Source organism: Tachyglossus aculeatus, chromosome 14, assembly GCF_015852505.1.
Source record: "Tachyglossus aculeatus isolate mTacAcu1 chromosome 14, mTacAcu1.pri, whole genome shotgun sequence".
In the NCBI taxonomy this organism is placed as follows: domain Eukaryota; kingdom Metazoa; phylum Chordata; class Mammalia; order Monotremata; family Tachyglossidae; genus Tachyglossus; species Tachyglossus aculeatus.
The window spans coordinates 25966691-25982330 of NC_052079.1; the positions used below are offsets into that span (position 1 = coordinate 25966691).

Genomic DNA, 15640 nt, shown 5'->3' on the forward strand with positions numbered 1-15640 from the left:
GTATCTTTCCCAGTGCTTAGCACATAATAAGTGCTTATCAAATACCACTAGTAACTGAACTTATTGCCTCCATGGAGCTTATACATCTGTGTATGTACAACGCCATTGATGTGACCATCTCCCTGGCTTCATGTTGTTGTGCAGTGCCTATGTGGACTTGACATGAAGTCATGGCCCCTGGGCCTCAGTGGCAGTGCTGGCAGTAGCTGGGACTTCTTTATTTGCTTCTGCCAGGGCTAATATGTGTGTTTTTGCTGTGCTCCCAATGGAGGTGGACACTCCAGGAAGGTCAGCAATCAATCAGTAGTGTTTATGGAGCATCTGCTAAGTGCTTTGGAGAGTACAACTGAGTAAAAGATACGCCCTCTCCCTATTGTATCACGGGAAGATGGGCACAAGCCAGTCACAAAACATTACAATTTTTTATGGTAAATATGGAAGGATAAAGAGGGGAATAAATATGTTAATGTATTGAGAATGTGCCTAAGAGCCAAAGTGTGTAAATGAAAGAGTGAAGGATGACATTTGGGAGGGTGTGACTGGGAAAGGTGGAGTTTAATCACCCTGGAGGAGGTGGGCTCTTCAGAAAAAAGGAATTGAAGTTGGGGGAGAGCTGTGGTCTGATGGATTTGAAGGAGGAGCTCCAAGCTGCCGGGAGGATTTGCGAAAGAGATTGGCAGAATGAGAGGTGAGAAAAGGACCGGTTCTCATGAGAAGTGCAGAGGGCAAGCTGGAGTGGGATGGGAGAAGAGGGATGGTGATAAGTTAGAGAGCTGATGGAGTCTCTTAAAACTAGTGATCAGGTGTTTCTGCTGGAGGCAGAGAGGAATGGGGGAACTTGGAGGTTTTGGAGGAGCAAAACAAGGTTTTTGAAAGATACTGGGAGCTGTTTAAGGTGAAGTCTAGGCTGGGGACAGGAGGACCAGTGAGGAGGCTGACTTCGCAGTCTAACCATGATGTGAGGAGCTTCCGGACTAAGGTGGTGGCTGTTGGGCTAGAGAGGAAGGGACAGATGTAAGGAATGTGGAGGGAAAAAAAAGCAGGATTTTTGTGACATTTGTCACAGTGGTGAGATTGAAAAATTGAGTGAGAAATAATGGGGAATTGCAAAGTTAGAGCTTACCGATAATAATGATGATGGTGATGATAGTTGTGCTGTTTTGCATGCTATATGCCAAGTACAATACGGTCGAATCAGAGACCGCCCCTCCCAATGTGGGGCTCACAGTCTTAATTGGGAGGCAGAACAGGTATTCAATCCCTGTTTTCCACATGAGGAAACTGAGGCTCAGAGAAGTTGTGACTTGTCCTAGGTCACAAAGCAGGCAAGTGGCAGAGCCTGGATTAGAGCTTAGGTTCCTTAACTCCTAGGTTTGTGCTCTTTTCATGCTACTTTCCTTCTGAGACTCAGAATGTCTGGGAGGGACCATTAAGAGTTCAGTTTTAAATCTTCTGATGTTGAAGTGCTGGCAGGGTATTGCTGTAGAAGTGACCTGGGGAAAGGCAAGGTTGCAGAGGAAGGTACAACACAGGGCTCTCAGGGCTGGAGAGAGAGATTTCATTCATTGTCATATTTTTTGAGTGCTTACTGTGTGCGATTTGTGTGCCAACTCACATAGAAGTGGTGGCCAAAGTCATTGGAGTAAACGGGTTGCCAGAACGGGTGAGTGAGAAGAAGGATCTCAGAACAGCTATCGCCAGAGCAGGTAAAGGTAGAAAGAAACCAGCCCCTGTAGATGCCATAAGAAAAAAAAATTGTTTTTTGTTAGCGCTTGCTATGTGCCAAGCACTGCCCTAAGCAGTGGGGTAGATACAAGGTAATCAGGTTGTCCCACGTGGGCCTCACAGTCTTAATCCCCATTTTACACATGAGGTAACTGAAGCACAGAGACGTGAAGTGACTTGCCCAAAGTTGCACAGCTAGCAAGTGGCAGAGCAGGGAACCCACAACCCCTGACTCCCAAGCCTGTGCTCTCCCCACTAAGCCATGCTGCTTCTCTAAGTGTACTAAGTGCTTCTCTTAGTGTACTGAGCGCTTGGGAGAATACAATTCAACAGAATTGGCAGAGATGTTCCCTGCCCACAACAAGCTTAGGGTCTGGAGGGACCTTAGGTAGATGCCAATCAGTAGTACCCACTGAGCTGCTTCTGTAGGCTAAGTACTGCACCAAGCACTTGGGAGAGTACAATTTAGACCCAATCCCTGCCCTCAGGAAGTTTACAATTCAAGCTGTGTGTAAGACAGACACTAAAAAAGGGGGTTATGAGTATGTAAGAGCTGGAGACATCTATTGTGGGAGGTCGGGAATACCCCAGTGGCCTGATTCTGGCCAGATGGTCAATCTCTGGTCATTCACTAAATATCTGTAGCGGGATTAAATGTGCATCTGCTCATTTTTGAGCAAGACGCTACACTCAGGTTGCCTCCAGGGACAAACTGAAATTTTTCTTTAATAACTAGTCCCAGTGGATTCAGACCTCAATACTTGATGGAGCTCAAAGACAAGTTTCCTACTTGAGCAATATTTATGAATGGAACTTATTGCTGAGAAGTGGAGAGAGAGAGAGGAGGTAGGGAGATGAACAAAGAGCCTTATGCCGTAATCAAGGTGGGGTAAATACTTGGATTAAAATAGTAACCTTTCAGATGGAGAATAAAGGGTGGATTTTAGCAATGTGAAGGTAGAATTGACAGAATTTGGAGAAAGATTAAGTATGTGGGGTGAATGAGAGAGATGAATTGAGGATAATGTCAAGGTTATGGGCTTGGGAGGAGGATGGTGGTGTTATCTACAGTGAGGTAGATATTGTACGTATTTACGATTCTATTGTACATATTTACTATTCTATTTATTTTATTTTGTTACTATGTTTTGTTTTGTTGTCTGTCTCCCCCTTCTAGACTGTAAGCCCGCTGTTGGGTAGGGACCGTCTCTGTATGTTGCCAACTTGTACTTACCAAGCACTTAGTACAGTGCTCTGCACACAGTAAGCGCTCAATACGATTGAATGAATGAATGAATAATGGCTCCATGTTTCACCAAGGATAACTGTGGGGCCATGGATCAATCAGTGTTATTTACTGAGCGCCTACCATGTGGATGCACAGAGCGCTGTCCTAAATGCTTGGAAGGGTACACGATACAACCGAGTTGGGAGATGCGGTCCCTGCCCACAATGAGTTTGCAGTCTACAGGGTAGATCGATATCAAATTAAATTAGGGATGGGGGAAATAGAAGAAAAAGAGTGTGGCATAGGGGACAGGTACAGGCTTGGGAGTCAGAAGTTCATTGGTTCTAATCCTGGCACTGCTACTTGTCTGCTGTGTGAACCTGGGCAAGTTGCTTAATGTCTGCTGTGTGAACTTGGGCAAGTTGCTTAATGTCTCTGGGCCTCAGTTACCTCATCTGTAAAATGGGGTTAAGACTGTGAGCCCCATGTGGGACAGGAACTGTGTCCAATCCAATTTGCTTGTATCCACCCTTCGTAGTACGTGCTTAACAAATACCACAAAGCAAAGTGCTTAAGGGGTACACAGCCAAGTTTGTAGTTGACACAGAGAGAGGGGCAGATAGGGGAATTAAAGGGCTTAGTCTGGGAAGGCCTCTTGAAGGAGATGTGAATTTAGGAGGGTTTTGGAGGGGGAAAGACTGGTGGGCTGTCAGATATGAAAGGGCAGGGAGTTCTAGACCTAAGGGAGAAGGTGGGCAAGTTGTCGGTGGTGGAATTAACGAACGAGATCGAGGTACACAGAGTAGGTTGGTGTTAGAGAAGCGGAGTGTGCAAGTTGGGTTTTAGTAGGAAATCAGCCAAGTTGGGGAGGAAGGGGGAGCTGAGCGATGGTAAGGAATTTCTGTTTAATGCTGCGCTGAGAGGTATATTTTTTATTTGATATTTTATCATCTGTATGATTTCAACTATTTTTGTTTGTTTTCTAGGTACTACATATCAAAAGGGGCTATTGTGGATCAACTTGGAGGAGACTTAAATTCCACACCACTTCACTGGGCCACAAGGTTGAAACTCACTTCTCTAATGTTTTATGTATTTCCTTCAGTGTTTCCTTTTTATAAAAAAAAAGTGTTCTGAAATGTTTGTGGTTCTGTGGAAGAATTAAATTGATACTCTAAAGAAAAGCTGGAGAAGACATATACAGTTCACTTTGGAATTTCCCTGGACAAATGAACCACACTGTGGATTATTTATCCAGATCGATGTGTTTTTTCTGCCATTCTTTTCCTCTTCCCAAGGTAATGTGGGTTCAGTGCAGGCTGGAAAGCATTAAAGGAGAAGAAACAAGTAGTTCTATAAACTCTCTTCCTCCTCCCCTCTACCCAAATCCCTCTGGCTAACTCTACTCCTGGTCCAGTGGAAAGAGTGTAGCTGGGGGAACCCAGAGACCTGAGTTCAAATCCTGGCTCTAAAAGGAAGGTTGTGCCTGCAGCTGTGCCATGATTTGTGAAGTTTTCTGGGCGAAAAGCCACGCAGGGTATTCCACAGAGGCCCAGCGTACATTCTGAGAAGATACTGGCCAACGTGGGTGACGGAGAGCACCGTGGCTACCGTGGCAATCACCTCACTTCACAACGTCCACACTGTATCACGGTCACGGTGTCCACACATGGGTCGGTCCCACATATTAAAAAATCCTCCTCCAGCTCTTGGTGATTCACTGCACCTGCCCGCATACTTGCTCTCTTTACCCTCTCTACCCCCATAGGAACACCGACAGGGGCAAGACAGCGAGGATGGTGTATTCAATCCCTCAGCATTGGGATTCGATTCCTCAACACAGGTTGTCAGCCCTGAAACTTCGGTTTGCCCAATATTCTTGGCTGGAGGCATACTGGGTGCCGAGCATAATTAAAGTAGAGGGCAGGCCAACATTCCTGACCGCAGGGAGCATCTTTGTCTCTCGGCATTTCTTTCCCCCACCTGTGTCATCCCTAGTGGGATGATCTCCAGTCATTCATGGCACCGAAGCAGCATGGCCTAGTGGATAGAGCGCGCGCCTGGTTCTAATCCCAGTTCCGCCGCTTGTCTGCTGTGTGACCTTGGACGTGCCACTTCACTTTTCTGGGCTTCAGTTACCTCATCTGTAAAACGGGAATTCAGACTTAGAGCCCTATGTGGGATGTGGATTGTGTCTGTCCAACTTGATTAGCTTGTATTTGCACCAGGGCCTAGTAGAAGGCCTGGAACGTAGTAAGCGCTGAACAAATACCATAAATTGATTTTTTTTTTAAAAAAAAGAAGACTTGGGTTCTAATCCCAGCTCCACTATTTGCCTGCTCTCTGACCTTGGGCATGTCACTTGTGTGCCTCAGTTTCCTCCACTGTAAAATGGAGATTAAGTACTTGTTTTTCCCTCCTACTTAGACTGTGAGCCCCATGTGGGGCAGAGACTTTATCCAACCTGATTAAACTTGTATCTATCCCAAGTGCTTAGAACAGTGCTTTACACAGAGTAAGCGTTTAACAAATACCGTAATAAAAATGAACCGTCTCAGTCCATGAAATTCTGGAAGCCTAGTCACCGATGAGAGCCTAAAAGTCAGCCAAGTATTCTGTTCAGATTTTTGAAAAGCTAATTTGCCCTTCAGTGTGTATCTTCTCTCTGCTTCTTAGCACAAGAATGTGACTCCCCACTGTGAGCCTGGTTGCTGGCAAGCAGGTGCTCCGTGAAGCAGTAGCATCTCCTCCCCGCCCCAGGGAGAAGTAGCTGTTAAAGCTTGGCTCTTCAAAGCATTCTGTCTCCTCCTGGAATTTGTTTGCAACTCTTGGAATTTTTGCTTCTGTAAGATATGGATTCTGTTTTTGGTTTTGTTTTTATTTTTTTTTTTCCAAAAAAGAAAGGGTACTTTGGTCTGCCAGGTTGTTTGGTGCATACCCTTTGACTCTAGGAGATGGAAGTGAAGAGGAGGGATCCCCATTATGATTGGAAAAGAAAGGAGACAAATGGGAGATGATGATGACGGCTAAGACTTGGAACACATTCGGTAGCTTCATCTATCAGACGTTATACAAGTGGGAATCTTTTCTTTTTTTAAATGGTACTTGTTAAGCACTTACTATGTGCCAGGCACTGTACTGAGGTTTGGAGTAGATAATCACATGGGACACGGTCCCTGTCCCATGTGCGGCTCAGTTTACAGATGAGGTAACTGAGGCCCAGAGAAGTGAAGTCACTTGCCCAAAGTCACACAGCAGCAAATAGTATAGGATTAGAACCCAGATCTTCCGACTCCCACGCCCACGCACTTTCCACTTGGCCACACTACTTACCTATGCGGTCTTATGCAAATATCCACATAGTTTATGTTCCAATAAGAGAATTGTCTTCTGTTTCAGTGTTAGAAGTACATCTTTATTTTTATTCCAAATGGTCCCGTGAGAAGCAGTCGTCCTGGATTTTATTTGCCATCATTATGGGACTGATTTCATTTCTCAGATTGAACGTTCTTTTGGAAAAAAAAAACTTGCAGTTTCTCATTATCTGGGAGAGTACTTAAACATTTCTCACTTGGGTCCGGTTAAAAAACAGTAGAAACTGTGTTAATTTAAACGTAACTCTAGAAGAATTAGGTCTTCCATTAAAGAAAGTCCAAATTATCCAACAGTTCTCAGGGGAGGTCTTGAAGTTATAATTGCTCAGACTTTGAAAATCCAGTTTGTGTGGTTCCATGTATTTCTTAAAAATCCACGTAGTATATATTTCAGTAATAAGGTTAACTGAAAAGATTTGATGTGAAAATGAACTGGCTGCTCAGAGTTTCTGTGTGTGTGTCTTTTTCTGTTAATGTTTCAGGCAGGGCCACCTTTCCATGGTTGTGCAGCTGATGAAATATGGTGCAGATCCATCATTAATTGATGGGGAAGGGTGTAGCTGTATCCACCTGGCTGCCCAGTTCGGACATACCTCAATTGTTGCTTATCTAATAGCAAAGGGACAGGTAAAATCAAAGCTAAGAATGCATTTTTTTATGAAAAACCTCAAAGGAATCTCACGGTCTTACGTGTCTGGTATGATTTTGTGCACCGCCAAGAAATATTAGACCCTATCGTCCTTTTTGTGCTCGGAAAATGTACAAGGTAAACTCAGAAAACAGCCCCTATGAAAATGGCATCCAAACCACCTAGGAGACTTGATGGCAGGTAACACCTACCAGAAACTTCACGACAACAATGAAGCACGGTAGCCCCAAGAAACTTACCTGCCACTTCCAGCGTGACCAACGATTAGGTGTCTCTAAAGGGTATTTTTCTCCCAGGCGGCTTTTAAAGTTCCGGAGGGTGCCAGAGGAAAGAAAGCATCTGGATCAGTTTGATGGGAATAACTCTGAGATAAGAATTGTGGTATTTGTTACGCGCTTCCTGTGTGCCACATTCCTTACTAGGTAGTGGGGAAGATACAAGATAATCAGGCCAGGCTCACTGTACCACACAGGGCTCCCAGAGTAGGAGGAGAGCAGGTATTGGATGCCCATTTTACGGATGAGGGAACTGAATCACAGAGAAGCCGTGACTCGCCCAAGGTCACCCAGCTTGCTAGTGGCGAAACTGGAAACGGAACCCAAGTCCTCTGACTCCCTCTTGATCATTTCTTGCAGCCCACGTCTCCCAGGCTTTTTCTGGATGTGCTTTTTTTTCTTAAATCCGGCACACGATCCAAAACACCTGGAGAAAATGTTTTGTGGGTAAGAAGGATGCAGTTGATCAATCTGTGGTATTGAGTGCTCGCTGTGTGCGGAGCAACGTACCGAGCCCTTGGGAGAGTATAGCACAGCAGAGTTGGCAGACACAAGGAGCTTATAATCAACCGGCATTCAGCTTTTAGTAATGAGCCTTCTTAGATTAGTTAACGTTAACCACATCCTGGCTAATTACTGCTGGAAACTAGATATGTGGTATATGGGGAAGGGCTCGAACACTGTAGTAAATATCCTAGCGGATTCTGAAAGAGCTAATGCTCCCCACTTGCTTAATTAAGGAATTAACAGAGGCACTAGAAGTTAAACGTATTCTTGCATGCGAAACTAAACTATTTTAGCCTGATATAATTCAGCAATTGAAGCCAATTTTAATCCTACCTCTATTGTGTAATGTGGTAAGCAGCTTTGAACCCAAATAATTCTGCTGATAATTTTAAATAGGATGGTAAATGCGAAGTCATTCGATTTTATTGAGCTTTCAGAAATTGCAAATGAACGTGTCATTGGAGGAGATAACACCCCCTCTCTCCCATGAGTGCAGTTGATAATTTAGCCCCTTTGGTTCATGTTTTAGACCGGTGCCGTAGCTATTCATTAATGTGAAAAATGTGTATTCTTGGTTGAAGTGGTTGAAACGGAACAGCAGGTGGTGCTTGGAGCACGTTAATTAATGTGTTCTGGTCTCCCGCTAGCAGAAATCCCCAGTCTTTGTTCAGGTTACATTCGTCATTCGGTGGTGTTTCTTGAGCACTGTACTAAGTGCTTGGGAGGGTACACATTTCCCTCCTGTAGACACAGTGTTCCTCATTCTTTCTTTGTTTCCCCTTTCTTTATTCATTTCTCTTCTTGTGTTCCTTGTGGGTGGGGAATGTGCCTACTATTCTGTTGTATTGTACTCTCCCAAGCGGATAATACACTGTCCTGCATGTAGTAAGCGTTCAGTAAACACTGTTGATTGAGCCAGCAAAGAGGCTGTTGAACCCCTCTCTCCGGAGGTGGAGAATAACCAGCTTCAGGAGAGAGCGCTCCCCTCCCGCTCTGGGGCGACGCGCAGCGTGGCTCAGTGGAAAGAGCATGGGATTTGGAGTCAGGTGTCCTAGGTTCGAATCCCGGCTGCGCCACATGTCTGCTGTGTGACCTTGGGCAAGTCACTTAACTTCTCGGAGCCTCAGTTACCTCATTTGTAGAATGGGGATTAAGACTCAGCTCCGCAACATTGCCAAGATCTGCCCTTTCCTCTCCATCCAAACCGCTACCCTGCTCATTCAAGCTCTCATCCTATCCCGTCTGGACTACTGCATCACCCTTCTCTCTGATCTCCCATTCTCGTGTCTCTCCCCACTTCAATCCATACTTCATGTTGCTGCCCGGATTATCTTTGTCCAGAAACGCTCTGGGCATATTACTCCCCTCCTCAAAAACCTCCAATGGCTACCGATCAATCTGCGCATCAAGCAGAAACTCCTCACCCTGGACTTCAAGGGTGTCCATCACCTCGCCCCCTCCTACCTCACCTCCCTTCTCTCCTTCTACTGCCCAGCCCGCAACCTCCGCTCCTCCACCGCTAATCTCCTCACCGTACCTCGTTCTCGCCTGTCCCGCCATCGGCCCCCGGCCCACGTCATCCCCCGGGCCTGGAATGCCCTCCCTCTGCCCATCCGCCAAGCTAGCTCTCTTCCTCCCTTCAAGGCCCTGCTGAGAGCTCACCTCCTCCAGGAGGCCTTCCCAGACTGAGCCGCTTCCTTCCTCTCCCCCTCGTCCCCCCTCCATCCCCCCGTCTTACCTCCTTCCCTTCCCCACAGCACCTGTATATATGTATATATGGTTGTACATATTTATTACTCTATTTATTTATTTATTTATTTTACTTGTACATTTCTATCCTATTTATTTTATTTTGTTGGTATGTTTGGTTCTGTTCTCTGTCTCCCCCCTTTTAGACTGTGAGCCCACTGTTGGGTAGGGACTGTCTCTATGTGTTGCCAATTTGTACTTCCCAAGCGCTTAGTACAGTGCTCTGCACATAGTAAGCGCTCAATAAATACGATTGATTGATTGATTGATTGATTGACTGTGAGCCCCACGTGGGACAACCTGATCACTTTGTATCCCCCCCAGCGCTTAGAACAGTGCTTTGCACATAATAATAATAGTATTTGTTAAGCGCTTACTATGTGCAAAGCTCTGTTCTAAGCACTGGGGGGATGCAAGGTGATTAGGTTGTCACACGTGGGGCTCACAGTCGTAACCCCCTTTTTCCAGATGAGGTAACTGAGGCACAGAGAAGTTAAGTGACTTGCCCCAAGTCACACAGCAGACAAGTGGCGGAGGCAGGATTCGAACCCATGACCTCAGACTGCCAAGCTTGTACTCTTACCACTGAGCCACGCTGCTTCTCTAATAAAAAGAGTAATAAATACATACAAACATATATACATATATACAGGTGATCAAGTTGTCCCACGTGGGGCTCACAGTCTTAATCCCCGTTTTACAGATGAGGTAACTGAGGCTCAGAAAAGTTAAGTGACTTGCCCAAGGTCACACAGCAGACATGTGGCGGAGCAGGGATTCGAACTCACGACCTCTGACTCCAAAGCCCGGGCTCTTTCCACTGAGCCACGCTCCAACGATCTCTAGTAAGTGCACATAGTAAGTGCTTAACAAATGCCATCATTATTTATTATTCTCTGAGCCTGTTACCTCATCTGTAAAATGGGGATTAAGACTGTGAGCCCCACGTGGGGCAACCTGATCACCTTGTATCCCCCCAGCGCTTAGAATAGTGCTTTGCACATAGCGCATAACAAATGCCGTCATTATTATTATTATGATGATGATGATGATAAATGTGCTGTTTGTTAAGCACTTGGTTTGGGGCATACACCGTACTAAGCACGGGAGCATATGCAGTACAATCAGATCCTTGTCCAAGGGGAGGGAGAACGTTTATCCACTGCCCCCCACCCGGTTTATAGATGAGGAAACCGAGTCACAGAGAAGTTGAGTGACTTGGGGAGGAGCTCAGTACCCATAGAAGGGGGCAGGGGCAGTAGGAAGAGAGGGTCTGGGCTGGATCAGTGTGGGCCCAGAAACAGCTGGAATGGGCGGGGACACGGCACCCTTCATTTTGTCTCCCCTTGTAGACTGTGTTTTATTGTACTTTATTGTACTTTCCCAAGCGCTTAGTACAGCACTCTGCACACCATAGCCACTCGATAAATACCATTGATTGATTTTGTTCATGTCCTCTGGTCCTGCCCTCCTGAATTCCCATCTCTGCCTGAAAGTCGTTCTTCTTTGCACGGCTATTTTGAGGGCATTTGTATGCGTCTCCCTCCGTGTGCATCCTGTGGTTTAAGTCTCTGGGAAGAAACATGCTTCTCCGAGACTACGCCTGTCAATGTTCATTACATATGTTTGAAGCAAAGGGATGTATGTATGGAAATAAGCTTGTGGGTGTTCGTGTATGAGAAAGTATGAACATGCAGCCAGTTCTTTCAAAGCAAGTGATTTTAGTCGTTTCAGAACACACAGCGGTAGAGATACCAAACGTGCACGTCTGACTGGATGGAATGCGATTGTGGTGGGAAGAATGGTGGGTGTGGGTGCTGCCAGTTAAGGTGAGAATACTTTAGGACACATTTATCTTAACGTAGGATTTGGCAGAACCAGAGCTCCTGCATTCTAGTCTGTTGCACTGTATGCTCCCGAGCACTTAGTACAGTTCTCTGACCATAGTAAGCACCCAATAAATACCGTTAATTGATGGATTGATGGTCTACCTGAGTGTATATTGGTTTGGATGAGTTTGTAAATATGCCACCGGTTCGCTCTGAGGGATGTGGTCCCAAGGCTCTTGGCATTAGGGAAGGGAAGCAGTGAAGATGGAGATCCAGTCTGGAGGGCCCGGGGAGAAACTCAGGCTCTCTTTTTTTCCCAGGGAACCCCCACCTCTGCTGTGACATGTGTTACTGGGGTGTGTGGCAATCTGGGGCTGTGCTTTGGGGGCTGGAGACAGCATATGAAGTGGGTGAGTGTGATAATGGTTGATTGAGGTAGCCGTATGGTTCCGAACAAATTCTGCAGCAAGAGGGGATTCACAGGGCAGGGAGAGGATGGAGAGGGCAGAGGGCGAAGAGGGAAAAAGCGGGTGAGAGGATGGAGTGTAGAGCGGGAAGGGTGAGGTAGCAGCAGAAAGAGAGAAGGATTGATTTACTTTCCTCCCAGAGCTTAGTACAATGTTATACACATAGTAAGCACGTAAGAAATACACTTACTACTCCTTTCCTCTGCCTTCCCCATCCTCCCTCTCCCTCTGCTTCTCCCCCATCCTCACTCACTGACTGAGAAATTCCTCCAAGACCCCAACCCATACTTCCCAAGACGGAGCAGCAGGAGAGCAGGAGTCACTTCCTGGAGTTTATCTTGGGGTGTCCCAGAGGCGGCTTTATGGGAAGCACCTGCCAGCCAGTCGTGGGGGCCGTGACTGTGGCTCCCCTTGGTTTTCATTTCCTCTAGTTTACATTCCCGCCGGTCCCAGCAGCTGCCAGATGCGTGGGTGGGTAGATGTACTTGGATGAAGGAGTTGGGTGGCAGGAGTGCCAACTTGGTAGGGGGGTGGCAGGGGGATGATCTGTCACCAGCTGTGTCTTGAAATGCAGCACTTTCCCACACGCAGGAGTTCAGGCTGCAGGGTGCAGAGGTTCTGGAGCAGTAGGGAGACAGTGAATGAGAGTCGAGTGAATTTCTAGACTGTGAGCCCACTGTTGGGTAGGGACCGTCTCTATATGTTGCCAACTTGTACTTCCCAAGCGCTTAGTACAGTGCTCTGCACACAGTAAGTGCTCAATAAATACGATTGAATGAATTGAATGAATGAGTGAGAGTGATCAGGGTTATGGGAGGGGAGTCTATATGTATAACTCTTAAGCAAGCATTCCACCTAGAATCAGAACAGGCCAATCAAGACTGTGAGTCCATTGTGGGCAGGGATTATCTCTCTTTAATGCTTGTACTTTCCAAGTGCTTAGTATGGTGTGCTCTGCATATAGTAAGTGCTCAATAAATATGATTGAATGAATAAATACGATTGAATGAATACTGCCGTGAAGGCAGTCAATCCATCAATTGGGTTTTTTTTTATCGAGGACATCCTGGCTGCAGAGCACTGCACTAAGCACTTGGGAAAGTACAATACAGTAGATTTGGTAGCCTGAATGCATAGGTAATGCAGCGGGGAGGTGGGGTAGTTAAGGAAAACCTCATGGAGGAAATGTGATTTTAGGAGGACATGGACATTGAGGACAGCATTGGGCTGTTGGGCTATGAAGGAGAGAGGGTTCCAGGCCAGTGGGAGGTCATTCATTCATTCATTCATTCAATCAATCAATCGTATTTATCGAGCGCTTACTGTGTGTAGAGCACTGTACTAAGCGCTTGGAAAGTACAGTTCGACAACAGAGACAATCCCTACCCAACAACGGGCTCACAGTCTAAAAGGGGGAGGCAGACAACAAAACAAAACAAGTAGACAGGCATCAGGTCGAGGGCAAGGGGTCAGCGAGATAGACACAATCAAGATACAGAGAGTAGTTTGGAAATAGATGGGTGAAGTGTGCAGTTAGGTTGTAATAGGAGATCAGTGAGATAAGGTAGGATGGGGAGAGCTGATTAAGTGCCTTAAAGCCAACGGTAAGGAGTTTCTGTATGATGTGGAAGAAAATGGGCAACCTTTGGAAGGTTTTGAGGAGTGGGGAGGTATGTACTGAATTGTTTTAAAAAAAATGACTTGGGCAGCAGAGTGAAGTAAGGATTGGAGAGGGGAGAGACAGGAGGCACAGAGGTCAGCAAGACAGTTGAGTAGTGTAAGGCAGTATATGACATGAAGCAGTACGACCTAATGGAAAGAATACCTGCCTGGGAGTCAGAGGACCTGAGTTCTAATCCCTGCTGCACCACTTACTTGCAGGGTAGCCCTGGGCAAGTCACTTCGCTTCACGGTACCTCAGTTCCCTCATCCGCAAAATGGGGATTTCAGTACCTGTTCCCCCTCCTGTGAAGACTGCGAACTTCATGTGGGACCTGAGTATCCTGTATTTATCCCGTGCTTGTTACATTATTTGCACTTAGTAAGCACTTAATGAATACCCTTATTATTATTGTTGTTATTCAGTGCTTCAAGCAGAGTGGTAGCAGTTTGGATGGAGAGGGAAGGGTGAATTCTAGAGATGTTGTGAAGGTAGAAGTGAGAGGATTTAGTGACAAAGTGAATATGTGGGTTGAACAAGAGTCAAGGATAATGCCAATAAGCTTGTGAGACAGGAAGGATAGAGGATAGTGTAGGCAACATGCTCCCGGAGTTGGAGACGAATGGAAGGAGGAGCTGTGGAGTCCAGGGAGGTTTTTTTAAGGCTAGGGGATAAATGAGAATCAATCAATAAATTGTATTTCAATCAGTCATATTGGGTGCTTACCATTTGCAGAACGCTGTACTGTGAGCTTGGAAGGGAATGTGTAAGAACAGTCGAGAAGGAGCAGTTGGAAATTGAGCGGTTGAAGATGGCGGGCAAGGAGAGAAAAAGAGATGGGATGAGTGTTCTGATAAGGTGCCTAGGGATGGGGTTGGAAGCATGGGTAGAGGGGGCAGATTTTGAGAAGAGGGAGGTCCTCTCTTGAAAGGCTGCGGGAAAATGTGGAGAGTCAAAGATGGGGGGCCAGGAAGAGGGGGGGACTGGAGAGGAGCAGGGAACATTTTAAGGAAACCTTGCCTAATAGTTTCAGTTTTATCGATGAAGTACGTGACAAGTACATTGGAACAGGAGGTGGGTGTGGGGGGGCAGGGGTGAAGGGGCCCACAGTTGAGGTGGAAGTTAAATGTTTATAGCAGCTGGCATGGGCAATGGGCATGGGAGTCAATGAGGTGGCAATACATCCCTATACTCAGGTGTTTATTGAATATACCTTAAACACATCCTTCTATTCTTCTGTCTTCATAATTTGCTTTTTTTTTTGTTAGAGTGGTGAGTTTATTTTACTTATTTGCATTGTGTGGGACTTGGGTGCTACAATGTTTTATTACGTTGTTCATATTTGAAATCAGAAGGACTTCAGAAATACATATATTACCCTAGAAGAAGAAGACTTGGTATAGAGTTAGGCTTGGAGATCATTTTGAAAAGTGACAGCAGCCACCTGTCTTGTCATAAGTGGTTTAATTATTCATCGACCTGCTTAGAGTCAGGGGACGGGAGCAGGTATGTCCTCTCAATCTCCCATCTAGGTAGGAGATTTTATGATTTTCCCAAACTTGTAGTGGAAGTTGATGAATCCCTGTGAACCAGCGGTGTGTATGAGACTAGGTGAATGTCAAATGCTGGGGCATCCCAGCTTTAGTGGTTCAAGACAGAAACAGGGTAACTTGGTGAGCAAAGGAGTTCCCTCTGTAATATAATGCGATTCGATACTGACCTTATTTACTTCCACTGGTAGTATTATTAGTATTTACTAAGTGTTTACTGTGTGCCAAGCACTATACTAAGCGCTGAGAAAGAATATACAGGTAGGAATTAGACCTGGTCCTTGTCTCTTGTGGGGCACACACTCGGAAGGCGTTGTGATCTAGAGGAAAGAGCATGGGACAAAGTTCTAGTCCCGACTCCACCACTTGCCCGTTGTGTGACCTTGGGTAAGTCATTTAACCTCTCTTGGCTTTAGTTTTCTCCCCTGTAAAATGAGGATAAAATATTTGGTCTTCCTCTTAGACTATAAGTCCCATGTGGGACAGGGATTGCATCTGATACGATTATCTTGTAGCTAATCCAGTGCTTAGCACAGTGTTTAACACAAAGTAAGTGTTTAATACATGTCACAAATAATCATTACCACAAGTAAAAGGAGAAAGTAATCTGCGCAGCAGCATGGCCTA

At 45.8% G+C, this 15640-nt stretch overlaps 1 protein-coding gene across 2 annotated transcripts in view; it reads left to right on the forward strand.

Annotated features, from left to right (window-relative positions):
- Positions 1-15640, forward strand: part of ZDHHC17 (zinc finger DHHC-type palmitoyltransferase 17) — a 134956-nt gene that overhangs the window by 65668 nt on the left and 53648 nt on the right. For both annotated transcript variants that reach the window (XM_038756256.1, XM_038756257.1), the window contains exons 4-5: positions 3940-4017; positions 6810-6954. In XM_038756256.1, coding sequence (XP_038612184.1) covers positions 3940-4017; positions 6810-6954 — 223 coding nt within the window. The remainder of the gene's footprint in view (positions 1-3939; positions 4018-6809; positions 6955-15640) is intronic.